Raw genomic sequence first — 22,818 nt, forward strand, 5'->3', positions numbered from 1 at the left:
ATCACCTGGAAAGGAGTAAAGATAGGTTATTTTTCTGTCTTCTCTCGTGCTCCTCCCTTCTCAAGTTCAGTGCAGGAGAGATGTTTGCAGGGTCGGGTGCTGCGGTAAGTGGCACTCTGAAAGCAAGGTGCTCTGACTCCTGTCCTAGGGCTGGAAGCAAAGCCCCCGACAGCCATCTTCCACCTCCACTTAGAAATCCACTGGTGACAGCTGCTCCCGTCGCTCTCCGCAGTCGCAGCTGTGCAGCAACAGACCCGTTCATGTAAAAAAGGCAGAACCGGGGTACCCTGAATGCGTAAGCATTACTACCTTTCACTGGTGGCATTAAGTGCTGTTTTCATGTCGTGGTTTCTACCCAGACTGCTTTCTTAGTAAGCCATTTCAGTAAAATAGTAAGTTTTCAGCAGCCAAATCTGTCTTTTCTTCAGACTTGGAAGCAGAGCTTTAAGTTATAGATGGATTTTAATTGAAAAGTATAAATAAAATGCTAAATTAATTTAATTTCACATAGGTTAATGAGCTTTCCAGCATCTATATGCCTGCTTTTTCTTAACCTTCTGCCGTTGCTGTTTTTTGGTAGTAACGTTTTTCTGGAGAACCAAATGATTTTTATTTGGGATAAACATGGAAAGCTAGAAGCTTGAGATAAATTGCATGAACATTTTTTGTTGTGTATATTAATATGAAGGAATTTTATGGAAGTGCAGACAAATTCTACCATTTAATGTTTATTACCCATGTTTATAAATTTGCTTCAAAGCCAGTAAGCTTCTGCATAGTAGAAAGAAAAAGTTGGCTGCATATAGCATATAACTGTGTGAGAGAAGTAAACTCTTAATCCTCATGCTAGTTTCTTCATAATTGCTATAAAGATAAAAGCACAGAGTGTTTTGTATTTTTTCTGGGTTTGGACAACCTATTAAAGGGTAGGTAGGAGATTTGTTTTATTATTTTTTTTGTTCATTTCCAGAACTTAGTTGTTATTTGTTTGCATTTTAATGAAGAACAGGAGCCAACAAGATTCAATAAACCAAACCAACATACACAACATATTGCAAAGGGCTTAGCTGGTGACCTCCTGTTACCACTAACAAGGGAAACCTATTGAGCCCAAGGATAGAATAGTGTGAATACTTAGATAGGTATAACTTGATAGGGGTCAAACCAGAGTGGCATTTACAAGGGCAAAGCATGTCATTCTAGCCTGTTAGACAACTTGTTAAAAGAGAAGAAGAAAAAATGTGATGATTTTGGAATGAAAGTTGACCCAAAGGTCATAACTAATATGAATTTTCAGGAGGCTTTTGATGGCTCCTGTAAAATATTGTTAAAGGAATAACCTTTTGAGAGAAGGTAGAGAAATAAATTAAAACTTCATAAGCCAAAACAATTCACAGTGGGTTCATGTCTCTTACGATGAGGAGAGGCTTGGAGTTCAGGACAGTCTATGAGACACTGTAAATGCAAAGATTTATGATAAATGTGCTAGATTTTTTATTTATTTACAAAGAAAACACTGTGTTGGTGAAATTTCTTGGCTTAATGAGTAATTCATAAAAAAGATGGGTGACTGTGTGGAGTGTCCAGTGTATTCCCAAACAGCAATGGATTGGGCAGCATGAGTCCAGGTAACACTTAACTGTGATGTGCTATACTGGTGTTGCCCTGCCACCACGTACTCTGTGGGAAGGGCAGCCTTAGCTTCTCCTAGGTTCATCCTTCCAGTCAAAATGGATCTGCTTAAATCTAGTCATTTTATGTCTTTTCATTAATCCAAAATCATGTGGTTGAGTAGAGGGGACCTATGTGACAGACATGATGGGGATTAGCCGTAGCCTTTGAAGAAAATGGAAGTTCAACATCCTTCATGGTAGCTCAGGTGTTTGCCCATTCTGGTGACGGGGTTGCTGTTTATTCCTTCATGAACCCCAGTGCAGTTTCAGGACAACTACAGCTCTCACAGAAGAAACTGGCCAAAGCAGTGCTCTGCTGCAAGTTGCCTCACCTTGTTTCATGCCTATGCTAAGTACTAAGGGTGAAGCATGGTCTGCAAATGAATATGACAGCATTCTCCTGGCTTTTGTGCCATAAGGAGGTTATCAGGGCAATGGCTGTCACTTTCTCAATGTTAACACCCTATAGCTGGTTAAAAGCCCTCCTAAAGGAGGAGGGAAGAGAATATATGGAGTCCTTCTGTATGCCATCTCCTAAAAGTCAAGCAAGTGAACAACAAAATTAGTAATTCAACCAGCAGTTGAGAAAAAATATGTAAAGGAATTGAGGAATCCAGGTGCAAAACTTGTATTCTGTCTAGGTCCCCCATTACGGATCAGTATGTTAATCACTTCTTGTTTTGGAAAAGCTATCTTTCTGTTTGTTTTCTAAGTAATATTCCGTCCCAAAAAGATTTAGTGTCAGTGAACCAGTGTTGCCTAAACAGAAAACCCCATGGTTTTAAAAACTCCTTTAGAAACATTCTCACTCAGCTTGACTTCAGAAAGTTGCAATTGCTTGAGCAAGGCTGAGGTGATGTAAATACTGTGCCTAACATTCTGTCAGATGCATACACGAGAAGTGATTTTTATGTAGATGTCAGCGCATGGCTTGATTTTACTAGCATGTTATGCTGAGTTGTAATTTGACATTTAAATTTCTTGATGATAATACAGCGCTGATTACAGTTTTGCAATCTGTACTGACAAGGGCAAGTCCTGTTCAGCAACATCACTGCTGATTGTAGATGTAATGGCAGCTATTACTACTGTTTTTCATGCCTCTGCTTTTTTCCACAATCCTTACAAAAAACATTGGAAAACTAGTCCTCCGAATATTATTATTTAAGAAAAAACATTCCCCATTCCTCCTCACTTTTTCTTTTGTTTTCTTTTTCCCTGTTTTCAGTGATGCCTTTCCTTTCCTTTCCACACATATTTCATCCAGCTTTTCCTATTCACATCTCTTTGCCATGGGTAACTCTTCTTCATTTCATGAGGGTAAGGCCTTTTATTTTCCATTTCCTTTCTGTCCTGTGTTTGCTTTAGTTGACAATATGTAACAAAATTAAATACTTCGTAGAATACCTAATGTGTACTTGGCTGTTACAGATTTTTTTAATTAAAAGTTGAAATGGAGTGTACTGTGACAGAAAATCTTGCACCATAACATTGCAATGAGAAATCATTACAGTTTCTTTCATTTTCCCATAAGAAATTTGAGTGATGTAAGTGAAGCGTAGAGTATGTGTACACTGTTTGTCAATGCTGTGGTTTCATTAATGTGTTCTTACAGACAGATTGTGTCATCACAAAGTTTAATGCATTTATTCCATTGTGATGTTATTCCATGTTACAAAACATACAAAACAAAAGCCATTTAGCAAGAAGAATTGAAAAAAAAAAAAAGGAAAAAAGGAAAAGCACCTATTGGCTTTCAGTGGCTTGCATGGTCATGTCACCCAAGACTTGCCTCCAAGTATTGCTGTGGTTAAATCACAACAGCTAGATCTGTTGTGAAGTCTCACGTACAGGCTACTGTTCGGGAATGACAGTGGCTTTTGGAGCTTAATTTAAAATTATTCCAAAGCGACATAGCCTACGCTGAAAGTAAGCCCTCTTCAACCACCACAAGAGCAGTCTAGTCCCTATGTAGAATGATACTGATTTAAACAGCTTCACTTCATGCCCTTTTGCACTACTCAAATTTTAGGTTATGTATTTCTTTTTATTTTCACAAAGAATTGTTATTTCTGAGGGCTAGTGCAGTGACAAAAGAAAAAAAAAAAAAGAACAAACAACTAGCTCATGTAATAATTTACTGGATCAAACACTAACGATTCCAGAAAATTACTGAATTATTCCAATTAACTGTTGGTATTGAGTTCTTTCTACGTGTCAAGATTAATCCCAACGCTTTTAACTATATGCACACACACTGTGGAACGCAGCAATCCTGAAACAAGACTTGTATATCCATCTTGTATATACAAACTAGGATTGCTTTGAAATCATCTAATATTTATAATCATATGGATTTAAGCTAAGTGATTTAAAGAATAAGCCACAAATATATAAAAGTGATATATCTACAGTGGAAATGCTCAGCTCACGCACACAAGCAGCAGTTTCTGCACTTTGCAAAAAGACTGAGCTGCACAGGCGTTTCCCACACAGAGCCAAGTGGACACATCTTTCCAATATTTTTCCTGGCTCCTTACACATTTGCATAGTATTTATGAAAGCAGTTAATAATCTTCAGCAGAGCTAACAGAAGGCACATACGTATTCGTTGATTCCTGTTGAAATGTATAGTTTTGGAATGATTTTTCGAAGAGATTGCCTGAAAGCTGGTAAACACGAGCACATTTTTCAGTGTTTGCTCAGACTTTAATCTGCAGAGCATTGGCGGTGGATCATGGAGCACCGGCTGAACCCATGTCATCAGCTGTGCTCTTTTTCTGTCCCTCCCCCAAGCCTGGTGCTGAGCTGCCTGGAACGGTACTTAAAAATACCCTACTTCAAAATATCTAACAAACACCAATCCTTCAGCATATTGTGTTTCCTTGAGCTGTATTTGCAGATGCTCCGGAGTTGCTATGCTGCTCTTCTGCGCTCGAATTTATTAGGAGAGGTGATTGCTGTGCCTCTGCTGGAAGAAAGTGATTTAATAAGATTTGGCCCATACTAGGGAAAAAGGTGGAGAATCTTTCCAGTAAAATGTTGTAGAGCGGAGCATTTTTGTGTTTAAATCACAGGCCATTATACTGCAAGACATTATAATTATGTTGCCTGAAGACACAGAGTAGTAGTTGGAAGAAGGAAAATATTGCTGAATAGAAGGGTTGGAGGACAAAATGTGGCTTTTACAGTGAAGACAAAAATCTGCCTAAACCAGTTGTTTCTTCCTATGCTGCTGCTCATGTTTATTTGAATATAGCAAAGCAAAGCAAAGGAACAAAACTACACAAGTGGGTTAAGTTGTAATATTTATGTCACTGAATCCAAATTACCCACAAACATAGATGTGAATTGTAAATATTGTAATTGGGGATATGGTAACGGTCCATTAAGAAAATTAATTAGGTCTCTTGCCCCAGAGGGTGCAGAAAAAGGCAATCAAACAGAAATTTAAATCATTCTCCATGTGTGTCAAATGGAGTTGCCTGAAAACAGCATATCCATTTCTTCTAGCTCAGTTTTCTTGACCTTTCAGCTCTTTCTTGGCATCTTCTGAATTGTTAAAAATAAAATCCTTATGAGGGCACTGGCAAGTGGTTTGCTAAGCTCATTATGGCAGCTTTTACATTCTGCTATTAAACCAATAAAACTCCAGGCTGAAATGTGAAAGGCTAATTGTATACTTTAGGATGGTGGCTGCTCAGTGGCTGTCCTCGAAGCTGGGCAAGCAAAGCTGTTTCCAGCCAGAGCAAAGAGTTGTGACTGCAGGCATTCCAGGCACATCACCGTTACACTCTTAAAGTAACCCTGTGGCCAGGGAACCCTCCTGCTGACAGTAAACTACCTGAATGTTAGAAAAGAGCCTGCAGTTAACCATGGATGAGATCCTGATATCCTGGCCCTGGCTGAAAGTATAGCAGCATTCCTTGAAGGGTAAGATGCTGCATGATGCTCTTCGTTCAGCACGGAGAGAAGAGCAGAATCTAGGCACTTGAAGCAGTTAAAATAATTCTGGGCTTCTGAAAATTCCCAGAAATGTTTATATTCTCTATTGAGGTGCTTTTAATTAGTGCTGTGTGTTGAATGGACAGTAATGCAGAAGATCTGACCTGCAGATCTCTGTCTCCTTTGATGAAGGGTAGCTTTCAGGATTAATGTATTTAAGGACAGCGTACCATTTCACTAGCCCATTGTCAGTCTTCTAAATGTATTGAATATGATAATGAAATGAAATCTACCTCTGTGACTTTTGTGACATTATCTTCTTCAAATGAATTGAACGCCACCTTGGCCTCATTTATTTCAGCTCTGCTGTGTTTCTCTTCTCTGAAATCTCGTCATTAGCATTCCGAATATGTTGATTCTGATACTATCCATCACTTCCCATTTCAGTTTTCTCAAGGTGAAATCTCTCTGCTAATTCCAAAAGCTTTCCATCTTCATTATGTAGAAATGACTTTGCCCAAAGACAAAAAAAAAAAAACAAAACACAAGAACTCAAGATAAAATTGAGGCCTAGCCATATTTTCTGCTAGAATAGTAAATGCACAGGAGGAGGTAGGCGAGAAAGGAAGCATAACCATTTAACTTATTTCTGGGATTTATTTATTTTTTTTTGAAAGATTGAAAGTTGTTTTCCAGGAAGGTACAAATCTATTTAGCTCAAAACTTATTCCTCAACTAATTGTTTGTTTTCTTCAATCTGGCTATTGTTTGAAAACACCATCATCATGCTTTGAATGACCGTGTCTCCAAACAAACAAGAATGGGGTAAGATCCTATTCTTAAGTGGCATGGAAAGATACCAGGGAATACTTCTTGCACTGCTGATATTTCTCCTATTCCTTAAATATGCTTGCTCAGTAAGCTGGGCATTTTGTTGTGTGTACTACACCAGTATGCTAGAATTACACGGATGTCTTTCTCCCCATCTCGTGAATTACTTCATGAATTACCAGCTTGATCAGCAAGGCAGTAATAAAGATGAATGCATCTATTTATTTGTAGAACAAGTATCACCATATATATATATTTTTTTAATTAGAGATTCCCCCTGTTAATTGAAGGGTGTCTTATGTCTTCTGTGTGTTCAAGAGAGCCCTTTTTACTGATTATTACTAGCAGACACAGAGAAGGCTGGACCAGTGCAGAGTTCACTTCTACTAGATGCTGATGCTGCTGTACTAGTGTTCAACATGCCTGTGAATATGGTAGATGGGACTTTATTTTTAATGGCCTCCCATTTGGTTTAGCTCAGAAAGGCTTTATATTTTGCTTAGCACATATATTTAAGCTTGCAATGTCTGATGGCTCCCAAAATACACACCACAATCGAATTACTGTGTTTAATGACTTCAGTGAGTATAGTATAGTCACACCCATATGGTCTTGCTTTCCGTTAGCAAAAAAAAAAAATCAAATAACCTCTATAATTGAATTAATTACTGTATCTGCAGTATAGATTATAGTAAGGCAGAGGTCTCTTGAGTGGTCATGTTCCTGATTTTCTCCACCAGTGGATGGGAATTGCCCTGAATGGTGATGATCATGGAAGGTGGTGATAATCTTAGATGTAGAGAGGATTTGGGAGTGAGAACCACATCTAAATAAGGAGAAAAAAGGTGGGGGAAGGAGGAGATAAAGGGCATGTAGAAGTACTAGAAATGGATTTACTATTTTAGCATTGTACCAAGTGTTGTCCCTTACACTTAAATAGAGTCTCATTTATAGTATCAGCTGAATGGCTGTGATTTCTCTGTTGGCAGCAAATCTTACCTGTGGAACCTTTCCAACCTCTGCTCTGCTCTGTTCTTTTTAAAAATCCAGTGCAGGTTGAGGCTGCTTTAGTTTATTTTTCTAGCCATCAGAATTGCATCCAGAAGTGGAAGAAATGAAGGATTGTCATATTTCTTCACATTATTTCCTGATAATAGAAGCTTTGCACAGAAATGTTCGTGTTTCATAGTATTCATAAAATGCATGGAGAACGTTTCATCTGCAAGTGCTCATGGGTCTCCTGAACAAAAATTTGTATCCTCTTGTGCAGTTTATCAATACATTTTACAATTGAAACATGAATATTTCGTTGTTCAAATCAAACATAGAAGTCTAGGTAATGGTTAGCTTATGTAAGGCAAAGAAACACACTTTTATACCTTCACTGTTTTTTTCATTGACTGTTTTCCATTTTAGTGTAGATATTTATCCTATGTAAGAACAGATGAAGGTACAGTGGTGCTTACCATGGAAGTGTCAACAGAGAGAGAACTGATGCATTGGAGCATTCCCATGCTGTAAGATAACTTCAGTCACTCTATTACCCCCCAGAGCTGTAGCCTGCTCTTCTTCTCAGCTTTAACAGCTTGTATCAGTCCTCTGCTACTGATCCTTTCTTCCAAACAGGTATTTGTGTGGCTGGGCGCATGTTTTTGGAAGAAGAGCTGGACTAAAACTCGCTCAGGGGAAAAAAAAAAAAAAAAAAAGGGTTAGATGGGGAAGAATGGCTGGGGTAAGCAGAGGTTTGCTTCAGTCAACATTTTGTATAGTTAAGCATCACATGTTTGTAGAAAAGGTGTATATTTTCGACTTAAGAAAGTAACAGTGGTGAAAACAAAGACAATGTATAAAAATACATCACTGACTTCCTGTGTGATCTAAAGCAAGTCATGTAGCTATCTCATACATCAGCTTCAAACTGGCTGTTGCTGGAAACCAGCTCCTATATTTAGGCTTTTTTTTTTTTTTCTTCAGAAAATAATTCTTTTACTTGTATTTCTCCTTTCCTGTAGCCCTGAAGTTCTGTATGTCTCCAGATAGGTTTTGTGTAATCTGTTTGCATTAACTTATTTTTACTTTAAAAGCACTGCAGCCTCACCTGATATGTAGATAAACTTTAAGCTTTGGATTGCCAAATTGCCATTGACTGACTTTGTGAGACACTTCAGGGCATGGGGTTGCAGCAGTCAATAAAAAAACAGAGAGAGAAATACCTGGTAGAGGACAGTGGGGTCACAGGCTATATATAGGAAGAGTTGCTCCAAAAATAGAATAATGTTTAAGAGGTGAATAACCTTAGACTATTTCAGGGGTATTGAAAGAAGTCTCCTTTTTTTTTTTTTTCCACCTTCTTTTTTTTTAAAATCTCCTGGGAATGGAAAAATATTGCTGAGTAAAGAATGTCTGAACCTATTTGTTTCCTAGCTGCCAAATCATGGACTTGGAATCAATGTAAGCGTCCTTCAGTGTGCTTAGTTCATTGCACAGACCCATCAATAGGTTTGTTTTTCCATCACGTAATTCTGTGCAATGATTGTAATACAGCAGCAAAGCTTGATCTTCAGAGATTCATTGTTCTGTAACAGTTCTGAAAATTAGGTGCCTGGTATATACATACCTGCTAACTTAGAAGCTGTTTTTTTCCTGCATGTGTGCAATGACAAATGGTCTCTGAATAACAAATACCATTCCAGCGTTTGATTTATGCCTGAAAGTAATTTTACTGAATTTTGATTTATTGTGTCTAGAGTATCTCCTGTATATTTTCTGAATCATTTCTGTTTAACATATGCAATAGGGCATTTTGAAATTGATGTGACTGAAACTGATATAGCCCATAAAAATAGATGAATGGTGTTAAGCCATTTGATTCAGGCATGTAATCACGAGCCACAGTACTCCTTCAGCCATCGTTCTTCCATGTAAACATGCTACCACGTGGCTGGATTCAGCGAACACTTCCCTCCTATTTCACTAGCCATACAAACAGTCAAGACTCCTGAGCTTTGTACAGCTTCGGGAATCTGTTGGAGATTTCTCTTACCGTAGCCTCTGGACTGCTGAAGATATCCCCCTCATCTGCAGCTTCTGGAAACTATGCCGCCTCCAGCTGCTGGCGTTTGGGAACCTGCAGGTGCCTTCCAGCTCCAGCACTCTCCTTCTCTGATCCCCTGAGCAATTGTGTGGGATGCTGCAGGTGCAGCACAGTACAGTTCTTGAGACAACGCGTGCACTGTCCTCTGTCTCCAGTTATTCAGAGAAAAACTACTAACCCTTTTAATAGCAAGATGGAAATTTTGAAACTGTTTATTCTATCCACAGGACCCGTGTTGTCTTTAGCTTTCACTACGCTGAGAGTAAACAAAACCATAGGCTCCTCTGAGCATTTCCTGTCTGCTTTATTGTGTTTGACATGCAAGGGCCATTGTGCTTGGCAAGGGCGACTGGGTTGCAGCTGCCTTTGACTTCCAGGATTTTTTTAGTGACATCATGGTGTCTAGATGTGCGCAGAATACTGTGACACAATGGGGAAAGTGAGATTTGATTTCTTTGAAATTAAAAGAAAAAAAAGTGATTCTTATAAAACAATTGCCAGAAAACCAAATCAATTCTGTTTTATTTTTAAGACTTGGAAGGTTTTGACTCTGTAGTACCAATTGCTGAGAAGCTTAATCATCCAACTACAACCAGACCAAAAGCTACTGGCAGGCGACCGCCCTCTCAGTCTCTCACATCTGTAAGTTAATTTTCCTTTTCTTTTGAGAAGATTTTTCCTGACTTTTTTCTTCCTTCTAATTCTGTTCCCTGGTGCTTTTAATACATGTACACAGCCATTCCTTCACACGTACAGTGAGGCAGAGAGATGCCGCTCAGGAAAATTTGTGTCAGAAGGCTGCCAGTGTTTTGAATGCTAATGCTTAAAACATTCCCTCCCTTGTAAGATTTGTACCACCTTATTTGGGTGCTGCCAGATTTTCTTTGCCAACAATGGGTGAGGCCAGAAAAATCCTTCCTAAAAATCTTTGGAATAAACTAGCTTCTGCTAAGTATTGAGGATTTTATAAGCATTTCCAAAAAGAGAGCTTTTCTGGAAATCATTTCCCTTGATTTCTCTAGGCCACTTACTTACCAGATTTTGAGGACAGCAGACTGTTGTTGGCCTTCAGTAGCTCTCCTTGAGCCGTCATACATTTCCTCTCACAAGCTCATATTTGTAAATATATGGGGGACTTAAATTTCTAATAAGTACCTTGAGACACTTGTTTTCATAAACCATGCTTTGGAAACCATTGCTCTATCTTTAGGAGAAGGAACAAGGGGTGAAAAGAACCTTCCATCCCTGTTTGCACCTTTGCAAAGAGACCATGCCTGTGGCAGCCCTGCAATGCCAGCAGTGTGCACAGGCAGCAGCATGACTCCTCTGAAGAGCAGCAAAGAAAGACCTGCACTGAGCAAAGTGGTGGCAGAGCTGACACCTACCACACGGTTCTCGGTGTCCTAGCCAAATAAGATACAGCTCTGCTTGTGGACAGGAAGGTGCTTTCATCTTATAATATAAAGCAATATGAAGATGTAAATTATTGTTGAGCCCAACTCTCTAAGTATTTCTCATTTCATCTAGCCTGGAAAACAAGGGTTAAAAAACTGGGGAGAGAGAGTACTGATTTTAAGTGTTGTTACTTTGAAAATAGTTTTAAAAATCATATACATTTTCTTCTTTTCTGTTGAGTTCTTGTACAATGAAAATATCTGCATTTTTTTCCTCTCATGGTATGTGTGTGTTTAACTACATAGTCGTCCCTTTCAAGCCCGGATTTCTTTGACTCACCAAGTCCTGAAGAAGAGAAGGAGGAACATGTTTCCGTTACACACAAAACTATTGAAGTGTCAAGGAAATCAAGAACTGTTACAATATCACAAGTAAGTTATTTGGAATGTCGCTGTTTAGCCTTGTTGCATGCATTTTAATTTTTGAAAACATTATTAAATAGTTACTTTTAACATTTAATTCAACAATCACTTTGGTAACCAGTCCTTCAAAGAAGCTTAAAAATGGTAATCATTACTAAAGATTCTTCTGGGTTTGAAATGCAAGTCTAAAGTGAATTGCACAGTTAAATTGCCTCCATAACCATAGTGTGAAAAAAAATCCTTAATATATAAATATTACACTCTAATAGTATAACTAAAGTATTCGAAAGATGCAGTTGTGCACTTCTGTGATCAAGTTATGAAGATAATGTTTTGCTATATAGCTCCCTCTTCTGGGTGCACTTGGATTAATGAATACTCTTGGGCCAACATCCGTAAATGATCTGCTGGCATGACAACCATGTAGATGTTGTTCCTGTACAACACGAAGACTGCTATCAGAAAGTAGCTGCTTGAGGCTCTAATACAGATGGCCAGTTAAGCTCTGGAATAATGTGTTCAATGTGGATGACTCCAGTTGTGCCTTGCTCACTTGCTGCAGGTTTGGACTTAGCCTCTTTTCAGTCCAAAGGGAACTTGCATCTGGTCATATAAGGGTTATTATCCATGAAGGGTCGGATTACAGGTACACACTGCTCAGACACGTACACACATACATAAAATATTAAAAGAAGCACAATACATACACAATACATGAAACGTTATTAAGGTCATGGAGTCGAGTTATTCATCTCTCTTGTGATTTATAATGTCATTTTTCTATATATAGTCACACTGTTTGTTCCACAGAACACATTTCTTTAAGCAGTGCCTGCCTGGGACAGGTTTGATACTCAGTCACACTCATGCAGTGGGGAAGACTGCTTTCTGCAGAATGTGGTGGATCCTGCTCTTCCCTCCACACCCCGTTTTCTCCTAATTCTCATCTGACTGCTAACTTTTCTCTCAGTTACTTTGTCCAGTTAATGTCCATGGCCTCAGTCCTCAGGTCTTCACTCACCGTGTATCTCCATCTGTTTCCATAATATTTTTGCTCAGTATCTTACTCTATTTGCCATTCAGTTTGAATATCTCTTTTCTAATGATAGAGTTAGATGGCTGTGGTGGTTTCACCCAGCTGGGCAGCTGAGCTCCACCACAACTGCTTTCTCACTCCCCCTCCTCAAAGAAAAAGGGGGAGAAAATGTGACAAAAAGGGCTCAAGGGTTGAGATAAGGACAGGGACATTACTCAACAATTATCATCACAGGCAAAACAGACTCAGTATAGGCAGATTAATGTAAGTTATTGCCTATTTCTAGCAGGCTATAGCAATGAGAATGTGAAAGCAAACTACAGACACCTTCCCCTCCATTCATGGGGCTCTCCATGGGCCGCAGCCTCCTCCAGGCCACATCCACCTGCTCCACGTGGGCTCCTCCACGGGCTGCAGCGTGGAGATCTGCTCCGTGTGGGACCCATGGGCTGCAGGGGGACAGCCTGCTCCACCAGGGGCCTCTGCACAGCCCGCAGGGGAACTGCTGCTGCCTGCCTGGAGCACCTCCTGCCCTCCTGCTGCACTGACCTTGGGGGGCTGCAGGGCTGCTTCTCACTCCTCTCTCCCAGCTGCTTTTGCACAGCAGTTTTTCCCTTTTCTTAACTCTGCTCTCCCAGAGGCCCACCCAGCGTCGCTCCCTGGCTCGGCTCTGGCCAGCAGCGGGTCCCTTTTGGAGCCATCTGGAGCTGGCCCTTATCTGACATGGGGCAGCTGCTGGGCTCTGCTCACAGAGGCCACCCCTGCAGCTGCCCTGGTACTAAAACCTTGCCACATATACTCAACATGGGCAGTCTTGTGTTTTTTTCTTATTCTGGGCTAAATCAGATCTTCCAATAGTTCTGGTAGGTGTTATATTAGGCACACATTAGCATTACCAAACAACAACATGATGAATAAGTGGCACTCTACTTGCCATTGTGATAACTGTACTTGTACACTGTGCTGTGTATGCAGTGAGGTAACTGGTACTATATTGTAGGTGTCTTCTATGCCTTGTCTATTGAGTAGAGCACTGTGTTGCAGTTCAAGAAATATGGGATCCTTCTGAGCTAAGCCATAAATTTTCAGGATAGCTAGGGTAATGCTGCATTATTCTCTTAAGTTCCTGTAAGAATGAAGAGCCATTGGTTGTTACAAGGATTCACAGATGATTCAGGTACCAGAGGACAGTACAGTGAAGTTATACAACTATTTTATTTCATATTAATATACTATCATTGTGAAGTCATGGGATTTTGTGTTAGTTTTTATATCATTTCACCAAGCAACTTTATGGAACAGTTAGCTATTTTTCTAATACTGAGGGCAACATTTAACACAGTCTTTAATTTTAAAACAATATCATACATTGAAGAATCCTTCAATGGTTAGTTGAAAATCATCAGTGTAATCTACAAAAAATGCAATTTGGATTCTTGGCCACACTATTTTGTGCTCTGCAGGAGACTTCCATGGATGTAGGCGTGTTCTTACAAACTGAGAGAAATTCTCACATTTCTGAGAGAAACAGTGAATATCTTCCTTGGTTCATTGCAGCGCTCAGACTGAGGTCTTGGAAATGCTTATTGCTGATCCGTTGTAGCAACTGGAAACTTCTGCTAAAACTGTCTGGAATTACAGGTCCCAGCTAAACCCCCTCTGATGTATAAGTACAAAGATAATTTAACTGGTTGTTCTGGCTGTCATATTTGAAACTTTCTATGTCTGACTATGGACTTTCAACATTACTATATAGCAGCAAAATATTTAATGTTTATTAGAGATTTTGATTTTCATAAAGCATTCTCCAGGCATTAAATGTTGTTCTTTTTGTTACAGGTGTCTGATAATAAAACTTCCTTGCCTCCGAAACCAGGAGGTTTGGCTAGTGGCAGTAATGTACAACCATCTCTATCCCCTTCACCGTCACCTGGATTTCATTCAATTGCTATGGGAACAACAGGCCACAGGTCAAATTCCCCATCCCTGTTTGGTACTGAAGGAAAGCCAAAGACTGAACACTTGAGCCAAGGTCAGACTGCCCTGGAGGAGCTGAGAACACAAATTAAGGAGCTAAAAATCATCATTGAAACGATGAAAGACCAGCAAAAGTAAGTACTGCAAATCTCAGCTGTAATTGGGATACATCCATTAAGTGTGGCATCAGTTTCTTCTGGAGTTTGTCTTCGTATACATTACTGATTGCCTGTGTGTTTGTGAGTGGTTTCTGCTACTTTCCTGACAGAACACATTCAGAGGTGAGAAGGTCAGGAAAAAAGACTGGCACTATCTGCTTTGTGACATAAGCAGAAGTTTATGGGCTGTTGAAAAGGTTAAGCTATACAAGCTGTAAGTGGTGAATAATTTTATATTGTTTAATTTGCCAATAGCTACTTGGGAACTCACCCTAATCTTAATAAGGGGGGCATTTTTTCTAGTTGTAATATGAATTTAGTAGAAGTGCCTAAAACTGTTAAATTGATTTAGAATCATAGAATGTTAGAATGATTTAGGTTGGAAGGGACCTTAAAGATCACCTGGTTCCAACCCCCCTGCCATGGGCAGGGACACCTTCCACCAGACCAGGTTGCCCAAAGCCCCATCCAGCCTGGCCTTGAGCACCTCCAGGGATGGGGCATCCACAGCTTCTCCGGGCAGCCTGTTCCAGTGCCTCACCACCCTCTGAGTGAAGAATTTCTTCTGAGTATCTAATCTAAATCTACCCTTTTTAAATTTAAAACCATTATTCCTTGTCCTATCACTCCACTCCCTGACCAAGAGTCCCTCCCCAGCTTTCCTGTAGCCCCCTTTAGGTACTAGAAGGCCACTGTAAGGTCTCCCTGGAGCCTTCTCTTCTCCAGGCTGGACAGCCCCAACTCCCTCAGCCTGTCTTCACAGGAGAGGGGCTCCAGCCCTCTGATCATCTTTGTGGCCCTCCTCTGGACTCATTCTAATACATCCACGTCCTTCTTGTGCTGGGGGCCCCAGAGATGAACGCAGGGCTCCAGGTGGGGTCTCACGAGAGCAGAGCAGAGGGAGAGAATCACCTCCCTCACCCTGCTGGCCACGCTGCTTTTCATGCAGCCCAGGATATGGTTGGCTTTCTGGGCTGCAAGTGCACATTGCCGGTTCATGTCAAGCTTCTCATCAACCAGCACCCCCAGGTCCTTCTCCTTAGTGCTACTCTCTGTCTTTTCTCCATCGAGCCTGTATCTGTGCTTGGAATTGCCCTGGCCCAGATGCAGGACCTTGCCCTTGGCCTTGTTGAACCTCATGAGGATTGCACAGGCCCACCTCTCCAGCCTGTCCAGGTCCCTCTGGGTGGCATCCCTTCCCTCCAGTGTGTTGATTGCATCACCCACCTTGGTGTCATCAGCAAACTTGCTGAGGGTGCACTCGATCCCACTGTCCATGCTACTGACAAAGATGTTAAACAGTGACGGTCCCAGTACTGACCCCTGAGGAACACCACTTGTTACTGATCTCCACCTGGGCATTGAGCCGTTGACAGCAGCTCTCTCTGTGTGACCATCCACCCAATTCCCTACCCACCGAGTGGTCCATCTGTCAGTGAGACAGATGGGAGACAGCATCAAATGCTTTGGTGTTGTTTGCTGGCGTGTTGCTGCTAGCACATTTTCACAGGAAGCTTGTATTTCAGAAGAAGTAATGCATTTGTCATTAGGACATTTGAAGTTGGGTTTATGACCCTGCATCTTATTTCAGGGATGGCCATCTTTGTTTTATTTTAAGCTGCTCATCTCGTAGGGCTTTCACATAGTTTTTGTTATTCCTGAGAGTATTTGATGTTTTGGAAGCGAATCCTCCACTGTCATTGTCTGTTGCCTGTAGCCCAGTCAGGAAAAAGAAAAGGCAAAGCAGAGTGCAGAGACTGTGCCAGAACAGGGGTGTGGGGGTAGGCTGGGAGAAGACCTTGCAGGAGGGCATGGTTCAGGCTGCAAGTAGTCACTGAGCCCCACAGCTTAATCTCTTAGGCTGTCCCCTGCTCCTCTGCCCTCCCCAGCCCTTCTTGCATGGGCTGCTCCCACCTGCTGGTTTCTGTCTCAAGGTGAGGGCACTTTGGGAATGTGGGGAGGTGTCTGCTCCTGGTAGCGGTGTTTCCCTTCCCTTCCAAGAAGGGAGACAGGAAATCCATACCTGGGAGTCATTAAGGCTCATAAATGAAGCTGAAGGTTACTTTGTGTTGTTGGCACAAACGGCTTCTGACTGGCTTAAGCATACGATACGATGGGCAGAATTTGTGTTACAGCTCTTATAACCCACCAACAGCCAATCCATCTACATTCTGTGTGGAAAAAAGGCAGCTGGATTCAACGTTCATACAGCCAGCCAAGAGCAAAGCCTGTGGATGCAGCGCTGTTAGGAGGAAATGTATTGTTCATATTAATTTGGGGCAGGGGAAGGGCAGGGTATGCCCTATTATAGATCGTCTTACTTCTCTGTAGTAAGTAGTACACAAGAATATACTTACTTTAATTAGTTATTTGAGGAAAAAAAAAAAAAACAAAAAAACCCCACATAATTAGTGAAATATGGAAAATATTCCTCCAAGAGGTGACCTTTTGTACTTTATTAGTTTCAATATTTGCATTCTAAGTTTTTTATCGCATTCTTTTAACAGAAAAGAGATTAAGCAGTTGCTGTCTGAGTTGGATGAAGAAAAAAAGATCCGTCTACGGTTGCAGGTACTTGAATTACTTACAGTGTTACAGAAATATCAGCAGGTTTGATTTAGCCTCACGTATAGAACATAAATCTCTGGTAAGATACTTAGATACCAGTGAATCAAAAGCTATTAACATTTCTAATAGGGGGTACCTACTCCCTACCTAGTGTTACCAGTTTGTGTCATATGTATTGCAGTGCTGGATTCTTACTGAAAAGCCTGATAATTATCTAAAAATTTATCAGCACAAGTGCACAAGTACCAAATGAAAGAACGCCATATAGGATTCCAGTTCGGGTATTTCTTTAGTGTCGGTTTTAATGGTCTGATTTTGTCACAAGTGAAATTGTATGGTTTTGTTTTTGTTTTTAATGATTTGCTCTCTTCCAGAGCTTTATATTTTGTATTAGGCTGGTCTTAGTGTTGCTGTGCCTGGAATATTATTTCACACAGCGAGGTTTTTATGTCTGTTTTACAGACTGTACTCAGGTCGCCCTCACTAAAGCATCCTAAACAATATAAAAGATGGTGTTAGGATTAGGAGCCAGTTACTGCTATCGCAGTTTGTGCAGTACCTTAGCTCTAGAAGTTGTCATGTTGATTTAGTGTTTGCCAGGCAGTGTGCTGCCCTACCTGCGTGTGAGGAGCAGAGCTGCACCTTTGACTTTGATCATTGACTCTGCAGCCTCAGTAACTGCTTTTCTGGATTTGGGAGAGTGATGTACTTGATAACTGCTTTTGTATCAATTATGTTTTATATTTTGGTGGTATAGGTCAGCTGTACTTTCTCTCTGTACTAGGGATAGAAAATCGAACTGTAATTTCACTGGGCTGCTCCTCTCAGTAAAGGGCTTGGGAACATGACAGAGGATGGCAGAACTGTGTAAAGGACTTTATGCATGCAGCCACATAGGCACATGGCTTCTTCTTGTAGTTTACAGTTCAGCTAAAATTGGAATATATGCAGATAAAACTGATGAACATTTTAATAGCAGTCATTGATTTAGTCTAACAGGGCAAACTATTCAGAGGTCTGTATTCCACCTCCAAGGATGGCTTTAAATGTTTACACAGAGCCCTACGTTGATGGTTTTAAAAATATGATCTTACAGCTGAATGCTTTTACTCCTGCTCAGATGTTGCTTATACTGGTTCAGATGCTGGTCGAGATGGCGTAATTAGCTTTAAATGAAGATCAACAACCACAACAACAACAAAGAAGTTCAACAAACAGAAATTGCATTAGTTGATCAGTGCTCTGACAGGCATAAAGCAGCGCAGCTCTCGGTGCATGTATTAAATAAAGAAGAATGCAGTGATGATATGGCCCAGCTGAGCACTGCGGGTGTTTGGGAATGTATCTCACATCCCTGCCTCAGGGTTTGTGGAGGCTGCTGGAAGGGCCAAGTGTGCAGCTGGGGGTGTTGGTAGCTTCAGCCACCTGCTTCTGCCACACCGCCGTACATCCATCGGAGACCTTGGGGTGCCTGGGCATGGGCTTGATGGGTGTAGAGGGCCCCCATCCCCACAGCAAGAGCCATCCCTCTAGGGGAGAGAGGACAGGTTTTGCTCCTCAGCTCAGAGTGGCTCTGTTTACTTGTGCCAGGGGTAAGTGCAGCTGCTGGTGCATGGTCACAGTGCTCATTTGGCGAGTAATTCCTGGCAATGAGCTGCACAGGCTGTGAAAGTTGTAACTGAGAGCTTGAAAGGTCTTACAGCACATGCATATATATATATATATATATACACGAATATATTCCTCTGAGGGGAGGAAGCCATCACTGGTCACCCTGTGCAACATAGAAGGTCACCTCAATTTGTGAAATCTTTGGAAATCAGAGTGGTATAAAACCTGTACTCAGTGCCTGTGGAAAAGATGGAATATGTGCTTTTCTAGCAGCATCAACTCTGTGTCTTAAAGCGTCTAATTTCATCAGAAATACTTTTTTCTTTTCAGATGGAGGTTAACGACATAAAGAAAGCTCTTCAATCAAAGTGAATACTTGATAGATGGAATGTTGCATTATTCTACATGACTGAGACTCAAATTTATGCCCCAGCCAAAATAACTTTGTGCCAAATGATTTAAGAATTGCCTCAACATCCCTTTATTGAAGGATTAGCACAACAGTTTTTGATAGCACAACAAAAATACCAACAGTGAGGAAAAAATCTCCACGCGAAGTGGTGCTGTGTGGCACTAGTTGTGACTGAAATTGATCTTCTTGTGCTAAAGGCTCTCTACTTCAAGATCATAGGTGAAATGAAAACTCAGGCAGTTTAGTCCATAGTGGTACTATTTTGATGATATTTTTCCATAAATAAAGTGTATTTCAGATTATCTGTTTACAAGCTTTATGATTTTGATTTTTGGTTTTTAATTGTCTTTTGTCACAGATTTTAAAATGTTTGTACTGCATATAGCCAGGAATGAATGTTAACGTTGGGGCTGGAGGGATTATTTTTGCTTCGAGATACAACAGCCTACTTCTTGTTACGGTCTTAAGTTCTGTTAAATATGCAATTTCATGTCCCCCGACCCCCCTACAATGAACCTTACGTTGTGTACAGTAATGTATTTACGAGAAGAACACCAACGAAACAGAAATCTGGTCTTTGCAATGATTTGTGCCTTTCTTTGCCACACTCTGACTGGAGCTGGTTGCAAGCCGGGTCTCCGTCACGTAGCTCCCCCCGACTCCTGTCACCGGTGTCCGGTAGAGGTCACGCTCGTCGTGTGCAGCTGCTCCGTACGGCCAGGCTGGTGCGAGGCGGCGGGACAGAGCGGCACGGTTGAGAGCAGCTTTGTCATTATCAGCTGTGGCTTTTTAGCTTTCCCGTTTTTGATAGGCATCTCCTTCGGTTTTGAATGTTCATCTCGCTTGATTTTCCGTAGACGATTTCAGCGCCCGCCTCCGTCCCCGATTTTGCACAGAGTGAACAGAATATGCATTATTAAAGCAAAAATAAATAAAAGTAAACTATAAAACATGAATAAAAAGTTGTATTATTTACTGCACAAGGTTCTCTATTGTGTGACATTGTTTCATTTGCTATTTATGTGCTATTGTCTGCTACATTATGTTGTATAAGCTTTCTGCCATTGAGGTATATACAGTGAGACACTTTATAGTCCTGTTTTGCAGCAGGGCTTTCTCTTCCTATTTTTATTGAACCTGGTGCTTGCTTTGTTTCTTCCAGTTTCTATTTTCATCCTTTCAGAACAACTTCTTCATTTTCCTGTTAGCGGTTTCGCGTGTTCCTTACTAGCGGCACAGTATCTCATGCCTTGTCAACAATCTTTGTTGAGTTTTTACAAAGCATTTAAATAATGGATATTTTTGCACAGCGTAGCGAGAGTGGGTGAGTGATATTGTTGATACTTCAGAGGGTCAAAAACTACAACAAAACACACAAAGGATCTGTTCGTCATCTCACCGAATACTGGAACTGGCTCCACCCAGGATATCCTGTATCACCGCTAACCATCCTGCCTGCCAGGAACTGGATGAGACGCGGCTTTCGGTTGGCCGGTCACGTTCACACATGGCCGGCAGAGTTCCCGAAACCTTCTTGACATGCACAGATGTGTACAATACACACTCCACTGTACCCAGGTCTTGCTTTGTGGATCTCAAGTGGCAATACTGAACCTCACGATTGGGATAATTTCCTCTACAATTGCATGTGGTTCTCTTGTAGCTGCGGTGTCCGAGACTGAAAGATCTGATGATGAAACTTGAGGATGTTTCCAAAAGTCCCAATACATTCCTCAGTGTTCTTAAAGAGAAACACTAATAAAATATTTTATCACTGAAATGCTCTTATTTAACAATCCTAAATAACTACATTAAGATATTTTTTATACAAAGAATGATAGTCCCGTCACAGCTTTCCAGCAATAAAGGTTTCTAGATTACTTCCATATCTTTTGTGAGGTTGGTGGCAGAGAGTAGAAGAGGAGGAAATAAGGATAACAAATAAGAATTCTGTTTGGGTTTGTAATGTTATATTTGCAATGTGTATCCATAAATAAATACTTCTGGCTTCCTAGCTGCATCCCTGGAAGAAAGTAAACTATTGTATCTGTGGTAAATAAAGTATTAATTCATGAGCTGTACTTCAGAAACACAAGGGACGTCTCAGAAATGCTCCATTTTTTGCAAATGAAAGTCTGAATTTGGCGTGGAGTTTCCTGATAGCAGATTACATCTTTTTTTTTTCCCCTTCTGTTGATGATAACTTGAGATGATAACTTGTCATTTTATAAATGCAAGTTACAAGTCCAACCTATCAAGCTCTGTAAATGAAGATCAAATAAGATTTTGAGAAAATGCTTTGTTTTGAAAGTTTATTATTCTAGGAGAAGAGAGTTCACAGAAACACAAGTTTTTCTTCTTGCTGCATTTCATTATAATAATAGCAGGTATTTTACATAGCATGTGGATTTTTCCCTTTTTAAAGAGGATCAATTATGCATTGAACCTGTGGTTAAGAACTGCTGCTTTTAAAAATGTTTGGTTTTATATTTACAGAAAAACGGAAAATGTTGGTGAGCTGCAAAGTGCTTTTGATGTGAAAATGATTAAATATTGCTGTTTGAAGAGTTGTGTAAAATGATTTTTTGTTAATAGCACACAGTGGTCTTGCAGTAGACTTCGGTTTACATGTAGAAATCCATGTAGGTATGAAACATCAGGGCCATGCATTTGCATGATAATAGTTAAATTCTTGATCTGGAAATTTGTAAGATTATTAAGAAAAGAGTTTTATGTTCTTTTTGTAATGTTATTTTTTCAACTCTAAAAGGAATCAGCATTGCTTAATGTGGGATCATAGCACTTAGTGCTTGGTTTTCCATGGGAATGTGATGGTAAACATTCGAGATGTTCCTTTTATTAATTATATTTCATCTTCTGTTTGTATTTTTCTTATTAACAGTCCATTCATAAATGAGCCAAAGGGTTAGGCGAACAGGTCAAAGGATTAAATATAATTACATGCAACGTACTCTTGGTTTTAGGCATATGACAGCCAGCTGCTCAGTACATTTCGTGAGCCTCTTTCTGTCCGGCTGCTGAGAGGAGCAGCGCAGCCTGGGACCACCAGGGCTGACATTTTCACGTGTGCCCTCACTGTCCTGTGGCGCTGGCCCAAGGCGGGTGCAGGCCCCTCTCTCCCCCTTGGCCCCAGCCCAGCCCTTGTTTGCAGCGCCCTAGGCCAGGCCTCCCTGCAGGCACAAAAACACGTTTGCCTGCTGCGGGGCTCGCGTGGTGCGAAAACGTCTCGTGTTCCTGCGAACTCCTCGGCTGTGTCGCGCTGCAGTCATCGCTGCGCTGACAGCTCTCGCCGCGTTAGCCTCGGTTAGGGGTGTTAGGAGGCAGGCAGGAGGATGGTTTAAAAGTAGGAGCAAAACAATCGCTCTGCCGCTTCTGGGCCATGCAGGGGTGGCTGCGGTGCTGGGCCCAGGCGGCTCTCCTTCAGCAAGCAGAGGGAGCGTCCTCCCAGCACCGGCTTCAGCTCAGAGTGGTCCTGACATGAAAAAGAGCAATTGGGGGTGGATCTGAACCCCCTATACCACACACTGGGTGCTTGTCTCCATGGTTATTAATACCCTTGAGCCAGAAATTAGATTTCGCTTGGCACCTTTGGCCTCAGCTGATTTTTGAGCTGTCCTAGGAATTAGCAGCTAATTGCATATGCCCCGGCCCATTCATCCAGCTTCCTGCAGCTGC

General features: G+C 41.0%; 1 protein-coding gene across 7 annotated transcripts in view; it reads left to right on the top strand.

Annotated features, from left to right (window-relative positions):
* SH3KBP1 (SH3 domain containing kinase binding protein 1) overlaps positions 1 to 20,084 on the top strand; it is a 255,788-nt gene extending 235,704 nt beyond the window's left edge. For all 7 annotated transcript variants that reach the window (XM_083850240.1, XM_083850241.1, XM_083850242.1 and 4 more), the window contains 5 exons: positions 10,076 to 10,185; positions 11,244 to 11,369; positions 14,236 to 14,507; positions 17,039 to 17,102; positions 19,041 to 20,084. In XM_083850240.1, coding sequence (XP_083706366.1) covers positions 10,076 to 10,185; positions 11,244 to 11,369; positions 14,236 to 14,507; positions 17,039 to 17,102; positions 19,041 to 19,082 — 614 coding nt within the window. In that variant the 3' untranslated portion in view covers positions 19,083 to 20,084. The remainder of the gene's footprint in view (positions 1 to 10,075; positions 10,186 to 11,243; positions 11,370 to 14,235; positions 14,508 to 17,038; positions 17,103 to 19,040) is intronic.
* The last annotated feature ends 2,734 nt before the right edge of the window (positions 20,085 to 22,818 follow it).

Source organism: Anser anser (assembly GCF_964211835.1).
Source record: "Anser anser genome assembly, chromosome: 1".
In the NCBI taxonomy this organism is placed as follows: domain Eukaryota; kingdom Metazoa; phylum Chordata; class Aves; order Anseriformes; family Anatidae; genus Anser; species Anser anser.